General features: G+C 38.2%; 1 protein-coding gene across 2 annotated transcripts in view; it reads right to left on the reverse strand.

Moving 5' to 3' along the window:
- SLC35D1 (solute carrier family 35 member D1) overlaps positions 1-19,141 on the reverse strand; it is a 59,752-nt gene that overhangs the window by 17,338 nt on the left and 23,273 nt on the right. For both annotated transcript variants that reach the window (XM_057552849.1, XM_057552844.1), the window contains 3 exons: positions 6,221-6,288; positions 5,012-5,090; positions 1,343-1,425 (listed from right to left, as the gene is read on the reverse strand). In XM_057552849.1, coding sequence (XP_057408832.1) covers positions 1,343-1,425; positions 5,012-5,090; positions 6,221-6,288 — 230 coding nt within the window. The remainder of the gene's footprint in view (positions 1-1,342; positions 1,426-5,011; positions 5,091-6,220; positions 6,289-19,141) is intronic.

Here is a 19,141-nt window from a genome sequence, read left to right on the forward strand (position 1 = left end):
TTTGACATAAACCACAGCAAGACCTTTTTTGATCCACCTCCTAGGATAATGAAAATAAAAACAAAAATAAACAAATGGAACCTAATGAAACTTAAAAGCTTTCCCACAGCAAAGGAAACCATAAACAAGACGAAAAGACAACCCTCAGAATGGAAGAAAACATTTGCAAATGAAACAACAGACAAAGGATTAATCTCCAAAATATACAAACAGCTCATGCAGCTCAATATCAAAAAAACAAACAACCCAATCAAAAAATGGGTGGAAGACATAAATAGACATTTCACTGAAGAAGACATACAGATGGCCAAGAGTCACATGAAAAGATGTTCAACATCACTAATTATTAGAGAAATGCAAATCAAAACTACAATGAGGTATCACCTCACACCAGTCAGAATGGCCATCATCAAAAAATCTACAAACAATAAATGCTGGAGAGGTTGTGGAGAAAAGGGAACCCTCTTGCATTGTTGGTGGGAATGTAAATTGATATAGCCACTATGGAGAACAGTACGGAGGTTCCTTAAAAAACTAAAAATAGAACTACCATGTAACCCAGCAATCCCACTACTAGGCATATACCCTGAGAAAACCATAATTCAAAAGGACACATGTACCCCAATGTTCACTGCAGCACTATTTACAATAGCCAGGACATGGAAGCAACCTAAATGTCCATCGACAGATGAATGGATGAAGAAGATGTGGCACATATATACAATGGAATATTACTCTGCCATAAAAAGAAATGAAATGGAGGTATTTGTAATGAGGTGGATGGAGTTAGAGTCTGTCATACAGAGTGAAGTAAGCCAGAAAGAGAAAAACAAATATCGTATATTAACATATATATGCGGAATCTAGAAAAATGGTACAGATGAACCTATTTTCAGGGCAGGAATAGAAACGAAGAGAAGGGACATGTGGACACAACCACGGGGAAAGGAAGGGTGGGACAAACTGGGAGATTAGGATTGACATATAAACACTACCGTGGGTAAAACAGATAGCTAGTGGGAACCTGCTATAAAGCACAGGAAGCTCAGCTTGGCACTCTGTGACGACCTAGATGGGGTGGGGTGGGAGGGAGGGGATATATGTATACATATAGCTGATTCATTTCACTGTACAGCAGAAACACAACATGGTAAAGCAATTATACTCCAATAAAAAATTGTTTTTAATAAAATATATATATATAGTACATTGTAGGTACTCCATAAATGTTTGTCTAATAATAAATGAACAAATTTGCTGTGAAACAGTCTAAGCTTACTGTGACTATTTGACAATCCAAATCCACTCATCAAAGTGGTTACAGTTAAATATTTTTACTTACCTGATATTTAAGCCAATGAAGTTTGTCCATGTGAAAATGTAATCTCCACCAAAGACCATTCCAATATAAGTTATTAATATATTCTAAAAAGAGAAATGGCAATATACTGTTTCATAGGTTTAACTGAACTTTTTCAATATTCATATAAACTCATCCATACAAAGACCCAAACATATATCCTTAAAATACAAAAACAAATAAACAGAAAATAACAAAAACCTAATGACCCTAAAACGAGTGTAGTATGAGCATGAACATTAACTAATTAAAAAACAATGACATCAGTCTCTTCCCAGTCTCTCTCTGGAAGCTAAATGCTTTCACCGATACTGAAGAATACTAAAAAGATTATCAAACTTTCCCTGCCCTGTGGCACGCGCTGACATTATCAATCTAGATATAAAAGCACTGCTATTACTAGGGGCAGAAAACACCAAGCCACGTTTAGCAATCTCAGAGAAGAGTGCTTTTCTCCTCCTGTTGACTTGCCAGGGGAGAGTGAAGAAGGAAAATCTGCTTACATGCAAGCATTTTCCCCTCTTTCTTGAAAAGGAAAAACGGGATGGTGGGGAATTTACCAACTAAAAGACTGTTTCTAGAGCAATCTTCCTTGGCACCTTAAAAAACCACAGGGGAAGTCATCTCAAAGTAGCATACCTAAAATCACCTCTCCCAACTCCCTTAAACTCCCAGGTGTAAACATCTTCTGCTTATCTCACTCCCTTTTTGGCTTGTGAGATCTTACTTCCTAGACCAGGGATAGAACTGGGCCCAGGGCAGTGAAAGCGTCTGCCTCCCTTTTAATTATCCTCAGACCGTAAAGGTGAAATAAAGTTTTCCAAAGTTTCATCTCTTATTCAGTTCTTCCCTAACCTCTCTTCTTCCACATTAAGTCACTGCCTCCCTCTGTGCTATTACAACTGCCAGAAACGGTAAATGTCACAAATATTTTTAGTACCTGGGCTCTCTCCGATTAGACCTGTGAAGCAGAAAGTATAGTGCCACAGTGTTTTTAAGAAGCCAAAAACAAACTTCAAAATTATTTTTTTAATGGAGTACGCTTTGAGAGAGCATTCAAAATTATGTCAGCCTCTTCTAGGTCTAAGGATGGAGACAGAATGTTACTTTAGAGCAGATTTTCTTATTATTTGAGAGGAAAAAGATAAAATTAAATACCATGTAACAGTAAACAAGGCTGGTAGGCAACTTGGGAAAATGTGTAACAGGACCTCTTGGAGTACAGAGATCCAGGGAAAAGAGAGATTAATTTGCATAAACTGCCCAAGGAACTTCAGAAAGGGAAAGGACTCAACCCTTGTTGCTCAAAATCAGAAGTTAGAAAAACTTTTTTTAAAAAATATTTATTTATTTATTTGGCTGCGCCAGGTCTTAGTTTTGGCATGCGGGATCTTTAGTTGCGGCATATGGGATCTAGTTCCCTGACCAGGGATCGAACCCGGGCCCCCTGCATTGGGAGTGCGGAGTCTTAGCCACTGGACCATCAGGGAAGCCCCAGAAGTTAGAAAAACTCCAAGTATATATTAGGGTATCCTAACCAAGGTTTTCTATCAGAAAAGACACTCATGCTCCCAAAGTAGAACTTACCAGGAAGCACAGAAGAGTCTGCGCTGGTGGCTCAAAACTAAGACTGCAATCTCAGCCTTCAGTATACCTGAGACTCAGCTGGAAACCCTGATGATTTCCACGCCCTGCTTTAGAGATTCTGATTCAATACATCTGAGGTGAGCCTAGGAATTTCCATGTTTAACTAGCTCTCCTAAGTAATTTTCCAACCACACTCAGGAGAAACAAGGAATGCTGACCCAAGGGTTTATGGGGTTAGGATCCTCAAGCACAAAAGGAAGCTTGAAGCCTGCTGGGAACAGTAACTGAGCTACAAGGGTTGTAACTGGGAGGCTAATGAAAGAAGCTCCACTGTGGCCTGAGACACTCCAAACCAGCAAGGACATCAGGGTACTCCCGTCTGTCTGAAGATATAAGACATCCTTTAATAGCAATACCACATGGCCGTGAGAAGCGACAGCAATTCTAAACCACAGCTGACCCTTGAACAAAGCAGGGGTTAGGGGTGCAGTGGAAAATCCGACTGTAACTTATGGATGGCCCCCCTTACCTGTGATTCAGCATCTGTGGATTCAACAACCACAGATGGTGTAGTACTGTAATATTTACGACTGAAAAATATCCGAGTATTAAGTGGACCAGAGCACTTCAAACCTGCATTGTTTAAGGGTCAACTATAATCAGATAATCCATTTCTTCCCCTCCCTCTAGAGTTTGGAAGTAAAACTGCTCCCTTTGGACTAAGTTCATACAGTTCTGTGGGGAAGAGGAAATATCAAAAGAAAAGTACTGGACTTTATGTTAATGAGGGCATGACTGTATCTGTACCCCATGCTAATAATGATAAAGAACGTACACTAAGGAATTCTAAGCAAATAGGTTTAGTTATGGGCTAAATAACTTTCCCTCACCATCCCTCTTCTTGGTTAAAAACATGGTACCAACTGTTCTGTCTCTCGTGTTCTTATTGTTTTTATTCTGAAAAGGCAAGTCATCTACTTTGCTCTTGAAGCACTCACTTTACAAAAACCGGAACAGGGCTGAGAGCTAATTTGGGGGCTGAAACTGTCTCAGCCAGGCCAGGCCTTTGAATGCCTATCTCTAGCTTTCACGGGAAGTCACACAACTGACGTGCTATAGTTTAATTTAGAATTCTATTCACACCAAGCACTCCAAATCCATGATTTGAAGACACAGACCTTCTGAAGTTTTAACCCAAATCTAGTTTCTATAATGAGGTCAGGCAGACACAACTCCATTGGGGGTGCAAAGGGAAACATAGCAGAACAGTACAAACTTTGCCTCTGAAACCCCTTCCCTCGCTATTGACAAATGGGGCACCAGAAAGTAAGTTCCAAGGGCAAGTGCACTCTTTCCTCCAAATGATCCAGGACCTACCTCTATCTTGCTTTTTTTTAGAAAGCAAGCCTACCTCACTAATTCTTTTGGAATTCAGGGATGCTGTGGCCTCTTGGATCTTAAAGCACCAGAATCACAAAGTCAGATGAAAGAGGCCTCAGGCTTCAAGTCACTAACTGCAGCTCAATATTCAAGTCAGCTTGGCTCTCCTGGCTGAAGACAAATGAGCCTCCCTCAAATAAAATGGATCAGGAGGAAATGACATCACTGGAAATGTCAGACACAGCTTTTAAAAGTGGGCCATTTAAGGTTTGGCTCACGCTTAGGAAAACTCTCTTGATTAGCTTTTGGCACGCATCCTTTTCCTACAGAACAGCCAGAACTCAGCGAGGCAGAGAACAATTCTCTCTCATTGGGAGTTAAAGGGACAAACCTATCAGTACCAAGCTAGTCAGAAACAGGGCTGATTCTCCTTCCTCTGCTCTGAGATGACACATTCTCCTTTTCCCATACTCCTCAGACCTAAGTTGCCTGAAAGTAGAGATGATGCTTTCCCTGAGTTCTTAAGGATTGTTCTAGAAACCACCCCACAAGTCGTCAAACTACCAAGGCAACACATGAGGAAATTAGAATGATGGGGCTTACGGCCACAGCCAGACTGATTTTAGAGGAACACTTTTCAAATAAAGAAGGCACCCAAAAGAGAACAGTATTTTTTCAACTCACCTTAATACAGCCAACTATTGTAGTTGTAAGAGCAGAATTATACTGAGTGCAGAGTACTGTGGCATACATCAAGATAAATCTGGAAAAAAGAAGGAAAAGGTATCTTATAAGTAAGATTCAACTGCTGATTTTATAATAACTTCTAGCCAAGAGAAACAGTGTTGGCCATGCCAGTACATTCTACTAGTCACTGACTGACTGTGAGCTTTCCCTACTTCACTGCTGCTTATACTGCAGTTTCAGATTTTTTTAAATTTCATTAAAGAGAAACACATGTACATTTAACGATCAGGTGCTTTTCCCAGCTACCGCACCGAAACCTTGAAACCACCATTCACAATCATGAATACTCTTTTTAGATCATAGTCCTAATTCACCTAACCCAGATAGAAAGCTCAGGACTCACAGACCCTGGCTCAGGTGTGCATGTCACATGAGGCCAATATGATTCCAGACCAGGGTGAAGGCAAGAGAGATTCTTAAGGATGGAAGAAAAGCAAATGAGAACTACTTTAAGAGGGGATATAGTTCACTTAACAACGAAGTGGCAGCAGTCGGCAGTCCCAGATTTTACAAGGAGGCTTTGAAGCCTGACTCAGTACCAAGGTATCATGTCAACTTTATTTTGAAGCATCCAATCACTATGTACCTAGCCTGTGCCAGATCCGGTCACAAATATCGAGTGAAATAACTGGTTGAGGGAAAAAAAGCATTAGGGATATTTGGAGGTGAAGAGAAGAGGCAGATACAGCACATGTGCAGATACCCTCTTGCCTTCTACAACCTGGCAGGGAGAGGTCAGCCCTAAATTCAAAGGCTGCCACTGCTACCTACTAATTCTGCAAACTTAGACAATTTACTTGAATTCTGAGCCTGCTTTCTCATAGGTAAGGGGACAACAATATCTGTCAAATGGTCAATGTAGAAATAAAATTAAATAATGCATGTTGAAATATAATGGTGCTTATCACATACTAGCTTATTGGGTAAATATTAGTTTTTTTCCTTCATCCTTCTGAGCATGACTTTGAGATCAGTTTGGTAGCCCTGAGGGCACATTCCCAAGGGTGGTGAAACCACCTGAATCTGGAGGTTTATCCTAAGCTGATACACTCAAGAGACAGAACAGGATACTAAGGAATGAGGCAAAAAGACGCTAGAACAAATCTGTCTAGGAAAACTATCTGTTAACAAGGCAGCAAGGCTTACCCCATCACACAAGAGAGGGTGAACTGCAGAAGAAAGAGGGTGTCGGCCCAGCCTTCAAAATCCATTGCCTGTAATACACAAGAAAGCCCCGGACTTTAGAGCAGGCTCTCAACATCAGCCGTTCCACTCATCAACCAAACTCCTGTGCGCTTGCTCCCGCCACACTCTGCCACACACATACATTTCCCTGCATCGCTCCAAGCGTAGACAGTGACGTTCAAGAACGTCATATACATGGAGCTGAATCAACAACAAGCGGTTTTGTAAGGTTTTCTCCTTTCCAAAATATGTAAGGTGAGGGAGATTTTGTACTTCTCCCTGTTGGTACAAGGAAACTGATATTTGCTTGAAGGCACAAGCCATGTCCTACTAATCTCAGCAGTTCTCCCAGATGGCTGGTATTAAATAAAGGCTTTCTCAAACCTTAAAACGTATTTCTTCCCTGTAACGTGCGAAAGCTCAAGTACAGCCTTAGTTACACAAATTCAGCAGAGGTCTGTCCAGGAAGAATTCCTATTTTAAAACAGTTGATTTTGTAAAAGCAAGATTTCTGTTGTTCTGTTTGTTTCAAAGCCAAAAGCAAAGGAATGAATAGAAATGACAGGTGCATTGATCATCTCATTTCTCATCCAATAGGGAGGGTTTGTCTCTCAAGTACATAATTTCTCTTGCAATATGAGTTTGTCAGGCAAATATGAGAAACGCTCCACTTTTTCTCTCTCTGCCAACCTGTCCAGCTTCAGCTCTTGCCACTTCAACGTAAATCTCACAGCTCCAGGGCTCCAGCAATACCAGGCTCCTTGTGGTTTATAAAACATAACCTGCAGTTTCAAACTCACATGCCTTTGCCTGGAATACCCTTCCCCTCTACATTCATCTGACTCCTGCTCACCCATCAAACTAGAAGTCAAGCAGCTCCTTCGTGGGGCTTTCCCGGATCAAGAACTCCCTCCTTTGTGCCTCAGCAGTACTTCTCTAGTGCTCTTATCTCTCTGAACTGCAAATCTTTCTACACCGCATCTACAGACTGGGAGCTCCCTGGTGGGAGGAACCCCATCAAATTAACTGAATCACATTCCGAGCACAGCATTTGACAGACAGTAGACATTCAACCTGCTTACGGTTCTTTGTTGAGGCATAACAGATAAAAAATAAAATTCACCAATTTTAAGTGTGTAATTCAATGAGTCTTGAAAAATACATAGTCATGAAACCACCATTACAGTCATGATAAAGAAATTTCGGCCTGAAACCATAAAACCTAGAAGAAAACACAGGGGAAAGCTCCTTACCACTGGTCTTGACAGTAATTTTTTGGCTATGACACCAAAAGCACAAACAACAAAAGATAAGAGGGACTACATTAAACTAAAAGGCTTCTGCACAGCAAAAGAAACCATCAACAAAATGAGAAGGCAACCTACGGAATGGGAAAAAATATTTGTAAACCATATATCTGATAAGAGGTGAATAGCCAAAGTATATAAGGAACTAATATAACTCAACAGCAAAAAAAAAAAAAAACAACCAAACAACCCAATTAAAAAATGGGCAAAGGAACTGAGTAGACATTTCCCCCAAAAGGAGGCACAAATGGACAACAGGTACATGAAAAGGTGCTCAACATCACTAATCAAAAGAAAGACGCAAATCAAAACCACAGTGAGATAGCACCCCACACCTGTTAGAATAGCTGTCATCAAAAAGACAAGAGATAACAAGTGCTGGAGAGGGTGTGGAGGAAAGAGAACACTTGTGCACTGTGGGTGGGAATGTAAATTTGTACAGCCAAGATGGAAAACACACACACACAGACACACACAATGGAGCATTATTTAGCCATGAGAAAGGAAATCCTGCTTTTTGCAACAACATAAATGGACCTTGAGGGCATTATGCAAAGTGAGATAAATCAGACAAAGACAGACACGGTCTGATCTCACTTACACGTAAAATCTAAAAAAGCCAAATTCACAGAAACAGAGGGTGAATGGTGGTTGCCAGGGGCTGGGGCGTGGGGGAAATGGTGAGAGGTTGGTTTTACAACTTATAAGATGCGTAAGTTCTAGGGATCTAACGTATAAGCATGGTATTACAGTTAACAACACTGTATTATATACTTGAAAATTACTAAGAGAGTAGATCTTAAGTGTTCTCACCACACACAAAAAAAGGCAGTTATGTGAGGTGATGGCAGGGTTAACTAATGCTACTGTGGTAATCATTTCCTAATACATAACTGTATCAAATCAACCACTGTACAACTTAAACTTACACAATATTAAATGTCCATTGTATCTCAGTAAAGCTGGAAAGAAATATTTACCACCCTAGAAAGTTCCCTCCTGCCCCTTTACAATCAGTCAATCCCCTCTCCCATTTACAGCCCCTGGGAACCTCTGATCTACTTTCTTACTAGAGTTTTACCATTCAGTAATTTCATATAAATGAGATTGTACAGTATGTACTCTTTTATGTCTGGCTTCTTTCACTTGACATAATGCGGATGGCTTGGTTCTTTCAGTAAATGCATCTTTAATTTTATAATGAACTGTCCAACTGTTTTCCAAAGTAGCTATAACGTTTTGTATTCCCACCAGCACTGTTATGAGAGTTCCCGCTGCTCTACATTCATATATACACTTGGAACTGTTTGAGACCATCCAAGTGATTAAATAAATGGTAGCTCATTATAATTTTAATTTTTTTTAGGTCATGAATCAATTTATTGATCACAAATAGCATTGAAAAATAAAATAGAACAAAATAGAAAACAGGGTGTATTCCGTGTAACAAGAAATATTTTTTTATGAAATTTTGCCTCATTTATGTGTGCATGGGAGTGTATACTGAATCACAATATAATTATTATTTCTAACTGTATGTAGAGGTCAAATATTTTGAGAAATATTGGTCTAGGGGATCAAATATTATTTTTAGAGTTAAATGTTTAAAATATTTATACACTGACATGAAAATTGTAGTTTCTACCTGGCCGAAGCATGGCAAGACTCACACAGATAAACCGGAGTAAAAAGTATTACAGACCTAATACTTTTTTCTTTTTTTTTTTTTTGGCTGCATCGGGTCTTAGTTGCGGCACATGGGATCTTCGTTGAGGCATGCGGGCTTCTCTCCAGTTGCGGCGTGCAGGTTTTTCTCTCTCTAGTTGTGGTGCGTGGGCTCCAGGGCAAGTGGGCTCTGAAGTTGTGGCGCTCGGGCTCCAGAGCGCGTGGGCTCTGTAGTTTGCGGCGCGCACAGGCTTAGTTGCCCCTGCGGCATGTGGGATCTTAGTTCCCCAACCAGCGATGGAACCCAAGTCCCCTGCGTTGGAAGGCAGATTCTTTACCACGGGACCACCAGGGAAGTCCCCAGACCTAATACTCTTGAAGAAATAGAATACATTCTATTTCACACACAGACACCAACATCTTTTGTCTTGAAACTTGTAGCACTTTCCTCTCTTATAAGTTCCGTTTCTTCTTCTTTTTTAAAACCTTCATAAACTGATTACTGGCTTTGAAGTCAGACCTGCATCCAGATCCCAAATCCACCATTCCCTATGTGTATCATTGTAATTTTAATTTGCATTTCCCTAATCACTAATGAGGTTAAGCATCTTTTCATGTGCTATTTTGCCATCAGTACTGTTTCTTTAGTGAAGTGTCTGTGCAAATCTTTTCCAAATTTTATTCAAGTTATTTGACTTCTTACTACTGAGTTTTAAATTAACAGTTTTAAAAAATATATTCTAGATACAAGTCCTTAATCATATATATTGGGTTGGCCAAAAAGTTCCTTAGGTTTTTAAGTAAAAATAAAAGACACATTTTTCATTTTCACCAAGAACTTTACTGAACAACGTATTCACCCTTTTGTTCCACTACCTTCTGCCACTTTTCAGGCAACTTCATAATTCCATCTTCCCAAACATTTCATCTTTTTGAGCAAAGAACTGTTCCAGGTGCCTTTTACAGTTTTCCAGGGAACTGAAATTTTTTCCATTGAGAGAATTTTCTAAAGACTGAAATAAATGGAAATCTGAAGGTGCAATGTCTGGTGAATACGGCGGATGAACCAGAACTTCCCAACCAAGCCTTAACAGTTTTTGCCTGGTCATCAAAGAAACATGCGGCCTTGTGTGATCCTGATGGAAGATTATGCGTTTTCTGTTGACTAATTCTGGATGCTTTTCGTCGAGTGCTGCTTTCAGTTGGTCTAATTGGGAGCAGTACTTGTTGGAATTAATCGTTTGGTTTTCCGGAAGGAGCTCATAATAGAGGACTCCCTTCCAATCCCACCATATACATCACCACCTTCTTTGGATGAAGACTGGCCTTTGGTGTGGTTGGTGGTGATTCATTTCAGTTGCCCCACAATCCCTTCCGTTCCACGTTATTGTACAGTATCCACTTTTCATCGCCCGTCACAATTTGTTTTAAAAACCAAACGTTTTTGTTACGTTTAAGTAGAGAATCGCATGTGGAAATACGGTCCAGAAGGTTTTTTTCCACCTTAACTTATGTGGAACCCAAACATTAAAGTGATTAACATAACCAAGCTGATGCAAATGATTTTCAACGCTTGATTTGGATATTTCGAGTATGTTGGCTATCTCCCGCGTGGTATAACGTTGACTGTTCTCAATTAATGCCTCGATTGATCACTATCAACTTCAACTGGTCAACCTGATCGTGGAGCATCTTCCAGCAAGAAATCTCCAGCACGAAACTTCGCAAACCACGTTTGACACGTTCGATCAGTCACAGCACCTTCTCCAAACACTGTACAAATCTTTTTGTGCGTTGCAGGTGCGTTTTTACCATTCTTGAAATAATAAAGCTAATGTGCCAAAAATGTTGCTTCTTTCTTATCAATATTAAAATGACTAGACAAAAATTCACCAATTTTGGTAAGTTTTTTTTTAATGCACACTGATATGACAGCTGTCATACAATCTAACAAAACAATCTAACAAAATTGTTTTGAATGAAGTTAAAGACAACTAAGCACTACTAGAACCATCTTATGGAAAAAACCAAATGAACTTTTCGGCCAACCCAATATATATGAATGCAATATATGATTATACAAGTATTTTCAGTCTGTGGCTTGCATTTTCTTAACGGTGTCTTTTGAAAAACAACTTTAATTTTGATGGAGTCTAAGATCAACTTCGTGTTTTACAATTCTTGCTTTTTATGACTTTTCTATGAAACCCAGTCTAACCCTAAATCACAAAGATATTTTTCTGTGTTTTCTTCTAGTTTTATAGTTTTAGCTCTACTTTTAGGTCTATGGTCCTTTTTGTATTAGTTTGCTAGGGCTGCTGTAACAAAGTACCACAAACTGAGTGACTTAAAAAACAGAAATGCATTGTCTTACAGTTCTAAATGCTAGAAGTCCAAGATCAAGGTGTCAGCAGGGTTGGTTCCTTCTGAGGGCTGTGAGAGAGAATCTGTTCCACGCATCTCGCCTAGCTTCTGGTGATATGCTGGCAATCTTTGGTGTTCCTTAGCTTGCTGAGGCATCATTCTGGTATCTGCCTTCATGTTCTCATGGCATTCTCTCTATGTTACTGTCTGTGTCCAAATTTACCCTTTTTATAGCTGCACCATTGATACTGGATTTAGGGTCCATCCTACTCCATTATGATTTCATCTTAACGAATTACATCTGCAATGACCCTGTTTCAAAATAAGGTCACATCCTGATACTGCGGGTAGGACTTCAACATGACTTTGAGGGGAGCAACAACACAATGCAACTCAAAATACTTTTCAAATTTATTTTTGTGTATTTCCTGAGGTAAGGGTCAAGGTTCATTTTTCTGCATATAGATGTCAAATTGTTCCAGCACCATTTGTTGAAGAGACTATCCTTTCCTCATTGATTTATTTAGTTACCTTCAACAAAAACAACTGACCAAATGGTCTATCTGTACTTCTTGATTCTCTGCTCTGTTCCATTGGTCTATGTCTACTCTTAATCCAATACCACACTGTCTTGATTACAGTAGTTTTATAAAAGTCTTGAAATCAAATAGATAAATCCTCCAACATTTTTCTTTTCTTTTTTAAAAATTTTAGTTTTTTTTTAATTGAAGTATAGTTGATTTACAATATTGTGTTAATTTCAGGTTACAGCGAAGTGATTCAGTTATATATTTTTTCAGATTATTTTCCATTATAGGCTATTACAAGATACTGCAAGAGTTCCCTGTACTATACAGTAAGTCCTTGTTGCTTCTTTATTTTAATAGTAATTTGTATCTGTTAATCCCATACCCCTAATTTATCTCTCCCCCCGACTCCCTTTCCCCTTTGGTAACCATACATTTGTTTTCCGTACCTGTTGAGTCTGTTTTGTATATAGATTCATTTGCATTATTTTTTAGATTCCACATATAAGTGATATCATATAATATTTGTCTTTCTCTGACTTACTTCAGTTAGTATGGTATTCGCTAGGTCCTCCAACATTGTTCTCTTTCAAATTTGACTATGATAAGTCCTTTGCAATTCTATATAAATTTCAAAATCAGCTTAGCAATTCTACAAAAAATCCTGCTATGGGATTGGAACGATGTTGAATCTACAGATCAATTAGAAGAGAATTGACAGATTAATAATATCAAGTTTTCCAATTCATAAACATTCATAAATATAAAAATCATTTATTTCGGTCTTTTAAAATTTCTCTCAGTACAGTTTTATAAAGTTTGCAGTGTACAGACACTGACATGTTTTGTTAAATTTTTCCCTGAGTATTTCATACTTTTGAAGCTTTTATAAATGGTATTATTTACTTAGTTGCCAAGTGTTCATTGCTGATATACGGCAGTACAGTCGATTTTTATATGCTGACCTCGTATCTTAGAACTTTGCTAAACTAATTAGTTCTAATCACTCTTTTCTAGATTCTTTAGGATTTTTTGCATATATGGTCATGGTCTTTATAGAGATACTGTTAATTCTTCCTTTCTAATCTCTTATTCTTACCTTCCTGCACTGATGGGGTCCTCGAGTATAATGTTGAATAAAACATTATATGAGAGCAGACATCCCTGCCTTGTTCTCAGTCCTAGTGAAAAGGTATTCAGTCGTTCACCATTAAGTAAAATAGCAATACATTATTTTGGTAGATGTCCTTTATTAGGTTGAGAAAGTTCCCTTCTATTCCTACTTTGCTGAGAATTTTAAATTCATAAATGCGTGTCAACTTTTGTCAAATACATTTTCTCAAACTATCGACATGTTCTTCTACTTTACTCTTGCCAATATGATGAACTGCACTGATTAACTGATTTTCCAATTTTAAACTAACCTTAATTCCTAAGATAAACACAACTTGGTCATGATTTAGTGTCCTTTTTATATACTGCTGTATTTTTGGACTATAGTTTTCTTCTCTCCTTGTAATTTTTGTCAGCTAGCGGTAGAGGGTATACTGGCCTCATAAATCAATTGGGAAGTGTTCTTTTCTATACTCTGGAAAATTTTATGTAGAATTAGCATTGTTTCTTCCTTAAACATCTGGTAAAATTCTCCAGTGAAGTGATCAGGGCCTGGAGTTTCCTTTCTCGGGAGGTTTTAAACTACAAATTCAACTTATTTAATAAAGATAGGGCTAAAAACTAGGGCTTTTACTTATTTTAATTAAATAGAGCAATTTATTTAACAGAGTAAGGCTATTCATGTTATCTATTTCTTCTTGAGTGAGCATTGGCAGTTCTGTCTCTTTCAAGAATTTGTCCACTTAGATAGCCTCAACCACCAGAGGGCAGACAGCAGAAGCAAGAAAAACTACAATCCTGCAGCCTGTGGAACAAAAACCACACTCACAGAAAGATAGACAAGATGAAAAGACAGAGGGCTATATACCAGCTGAAGGAACAAGATAAAACCCCAGAAAAACAACTAAATGAAGTGGAGATAGGCAACCTTCCAGAAAAAGAATTCAGAATAATGATAGTGAAGATGATCCAGGACCTCGGAATAAGAAAGGAGGCAAAGATCAAGAAGATGCAAGAAATGTTTAACAAAGACCTAGAAGAATTAAAGAACAAACAAACAGAGATGAACAATACAATAACTGAAATGAAAACTACACTAGAAGGAATCAATAGCAGAATAACTGAGGCAGAAGAACGGGTAAGTGACCTGGAGACAGAATGGTGGAATTCACTGCTGCGGAACAGAATAAAGAAAAAAGAATGAAAAGAAATGAAGACAGCCGAAGAGACCTCTGGGACAACATTACACACAACATCATTCGCATTATAGGGGTCCCAGAAGGAGAAGAGAGAGAGAAAGGACCCGAGAAAATATTTCAAGAGATTATAGTCGAAAACTTCCCTAACATGGGAAAGGAAATAGCCACCCAAGTCCAGGAAGCGCAGAGAGTCCCATACAGGATAAACCCAAGGAGAAACACGCCGAGACACACAGTAATCAAATTGGCAAAAATTAAAGACAAAGAAAAATTATTGAAAGCATCAAGGGAAAAACGACAAATAACATACAAGGGAACTCCCATAAGGTTAACAGCTGATTTCTCAGCAGAAACTCTACAAGCCAGAAGGGAGTGGCATGATACACTTAAAGTGATGAAAGGGAAGAACCTACAACCAAGATTACTCTACCCAGCAAGGATCTCATTTAGATTTGATGGAGAAATCAAAAGCTTTACAGACAAGCAACAGCTAAGAGAATTCAGCACCACCAAACCAGCTCTACAACAAATTCTAAAGGAACTTCTCTAAGTGGGAAACACAAGAGAAGAAAAGGACCTACAGAAACAAACCCAAAACAATTAAGAAAATGGTCACAGGAACATACATATCGATAATTACCTTAAACGTAAATGGATTAAATGTTCCAACCAAAAGACACAGGCTTGCTGAATGGATACAAAAACAAGACCCATATACATGCTGTCTACAAGAGACCCACTTCAAACCTAGGGACACATACAGACTGAAAGTGAGGGGATGGAAAAAGATATTCCATGCAAATGGAAATCAAAAGAAAGCTGGAGTAGCTATACTCATATCAGATAAAATAGACTTTAAAATAAAGAATGTTACAAGAGACAAGGAAGGACACTACATAATGATCAAGGGATCAATCCAAGCAGAAGATACAACAATTATAAATATATATGCACCCAACACAGGAGCACCTCAATACATAAGGCAACTGCTAACAGCTATAAAAGAGGAAATCGACAGTAACACAATAATAGTGGGGGACTTTAACACCTCACTTACACCAATGGACAGATCATCCAAAATGAAAATAAATAATGAAACAGAAGCTTTAAATGACACAATAGACCACATAGATTTAATTGATATTTATAGGACATTCCATCCAAAAACAGCAGATTACACGTTCTTCTCAAGTGTGCATGGAACATTCTCCAGGATAGATCACGTCCTGGGTCACAAATCAAGCCTCAGTAAATTTAAGAAAACTGAAACCATAAGAAGCATCTTTTCTGACCACAACGCTATGAGATTAGAAATGAATTACAGGGAAAAAAACGTGAAAAGCACAAACACATGGAGGCTAAACAATACGTTACTAAATAACCAAGAGATCACTGAAGAAATCAAAGAGGAAATCAAAAAATACCTAGAGACAAATGACAATGAAAACACGATGATCCAAAACCTATGGGATGCAGCAAAAGCAGTTCTAAGAGGGAAGTTTATAGCTATAGAAGCCTACCTAAAGAAACAAGAAAAATCTCAAGTAAGCAATCTAACCTTACACCTAAAGGAACTAGAGAAAGAAGAACAAACAAAACCCAAAGTTAGCAGAAGGAAAGAAGTCATAAAGATCAGAGCAGAAATAAATGAAATAGAAACAAAGAAAACAATAGCAAAGACCTATAAAACTAAAAGCTGGTTCTTTGAGAAGATAAACAAAATTGATAAACCATTAGCCAGACTCATCAAGAAAAAGAGGGAGAGGACTCAAATCAATAAAATTAGAAATGAAAAAGGAGAAGTTACAACAGACACCGCAGAAATACAAAGCATCCTAAGAGACTACTACCAGCAACTCTATGCCAGTAAAATGGACAACCTGGAAGAAATGGACAAATTCTTAGAAAGGTATAACCTTCTAAGACTGAACCAGGAAGAAACAGAAAATATGAACAGACCAATCACAAGTAATGAAATTGAAACTGTGATTAAAAATCTTCCAACAAACAAAAGTCCAGGACCAGATGGCTTCACAGGTGAATTCTATCCAACATTTAGAGAAGAGCTAACACCCATCCTTCTCAAACTCTTCCAAAAACTTGCAGAGGAAGGAACACTCCCAAACTCATTCTATGAGACCACCATCACCCTGATACCAAAATCAGACAAAGATAATACAAAAAAAGAAAATTACAGACCAATATCACTGATGAACATAGATGCAAAAATCCTCAACAAAATACTAGCAAACAGAATCCAATAACACATTAAAAGGATCATACACCATGATCAAGTGGGATTTATCCCAGGGATGCAAGGATTCTTCAATATATGCAACTCAATCCATGTGATACACCATATTAAGAAATTGAAGAATAAAAACCACATGATCATCTCAATAGATGCAGAAAAAGCTTTTGACAAAATTCAACACCCATTTATGATAAAAACTCTCCAGAAAGTGGGCACAGAGGGAACCTACCTCAACATAATAAAGGCCATCTACGACAAACCCACAGCAAACATCATTCTCAACGGTGAAAAACTGAAAGCATTTCCTCTAAGATCAGGAATGAGACAAGGATGTCCACTCTCACCACTATTATTCAACATAGTTTTGGAAGTCCTAGCCACGGCAATCAGAGAAGAAAAAGAAATAAAAGGAATACAAATTGGAAAAGAAGTAAAACTGTCACTGTTTGCAGATGACATGATAATATACATAGAGAATCCTAAAAATGCCACCAGAAAACTACTAGAGCTAATCAATGAATTTGGTAAAGTTGCAGGATACAAAATTAATTTACAGAAATCTCTTGCATTCCTATACACTAATGATGAAAAATCTGAAAGAGAATTCAAGGAAACACTCCCATTTACCATTGCAACAAAAAGAATAAAATACCTAGGAATAAAACTACCTAGGGAGACAAAAGACCTGTATGCAGAAAACTATAAGACACTGATGAAAGAAATTAAAGATGACACCAACAGATGGAGAGATATACCATGTTCTTGGATTGGAAGAATCAATATTGTGAAAATGATTATACTACCCAAAGCAATCTACAGATTCAATGCAATCCCTATCAGACTACCAATGGCATTTTTTACGGAACTGGAACAAATCATCTTAAAATTTATATGGAGACACAAAAGACCCCGAATAGCCAAAGCAGTCTTGAGGGAAAAAAACGGAGCTGGAGGAATCGGACTCCCTGACTTCAGACTGTATTACAAAGCTACAGTAATCAAGACAATATGGTACTGCCACAGAAACAGAAACATAGATCAATGGAACAAGATAGAAAGCCCAGAGATAAACCCACGCACCTATGGTCAACTAATCTATGACAAAGGAGGCAAAGATATATAATGGAGAAAAGACAGTCTCTTCAATAAGTGGTGCTGGGAAAACTGGACAGCTACATGTAAAAGAATGAAATTAGAATACTCCCTAACACCATACACAAAAATAAACTCAAAATGGATTAGAGACCTAAATGTAAGAGTGGACACTACAAAACTCTTAGAGGAAAACATAGGAAGAACACTCTTTGACATAAATCACAGCAAGATCTTTTTTGATCCACCTCCTAGAGTAATGGAAATAAAAACAGAAATAAACAAATGGGACCTAATGAAACTTAAAAGCTTTTGCAAAGCAAAGGAAACCATAAACAAGACCAAAAGACAACCCTCAGAATGGGAGAAAATATTTGCAAACGAATCAACGGACAAAGGATTAATCTCCAAAATATATAAACAGCTCATTCAGCTCAATATTAACGAAACAAACAACCCAATCCAAAAATGGGCAGAAGACCTAAATAGACATTTCTCCAAAGAAGACATACAGATGGCCAAGAAGCACATGAAAAGATGCTCAACATCACTATTAGAGAAATGCAAATCAAAACTACAATGAGGTATCACCTCACACCAGTTAGAATGGGCATCATCAGAAAATCTACAAACAACAAATGCTGGAGAGGGTGTGGAGAGAAGGGAACCCTCTTGCACTGTTGGTGGGAATGTAAATTGATACAGCCACTATGGAGAACAATATGGAGGTTTCTTAAAAAACTGAAAATAGAATTACCATATGATCCAGCAATCCCACTACTGGGCATATACCCAGAGAAAACCGTAATTCAAAAAGACACATGCACCCCAATGTTCATTGCAGCACTATTTACAATAACCAGGTCATGGAAGCAACCTAAATGCCCATCAACAGACGAATGGATAAAGAAGATGTGGTACATATATACAATGGAGTATTACTCAGCCATAAAAAGGAACGAAATTGGGTCATTTGTTGAGACGTGGATGGATCTAGAGACTGTCATACAGAGTGAAGTAAGTCAGAAAGAGAAAAACAAATATCGTATATTAACGCATGTATGTGGAACCTAGAAAAATGGTACAGATGAACCGGTTTGCAGGGCAGAAGTTGAGACACAGATGTAGAGAACAAACGTATGGACACCAAGGGGGGAAAACCGCGGTGGGTTGGGGATGGTGGTGTGCTGAATTGGGCAATTGGGATTGACATGTATACACTGATGTGTATAAAATTGATGACTGATTTAAAAAAAAAAAAAAAAAAGAAATTCAATTATTGTTTTTCCTTTCCCTAAGTTAAATTTAGTTCTGTTTCAAATATAACTGACCAAATTTATAGTCATTTCTGCCTTTGTCAC

Source organism: Balaenoptera acutorostrata, chromosome 1, assembly GCF_949987535.1.
Source record: "Balaenoptera acutorostrata chromosome 1, mBalAcu1.1, whole genome shotgun sequence".
Classification (NCBI taxonomy): domain Eukaryota; kingdom Metazoa; phylum Chordata; class Mammalia; order Artiodactyla; family Balaenopteridae; genus Balaenoptera; species Balaenoptera acutorostrata.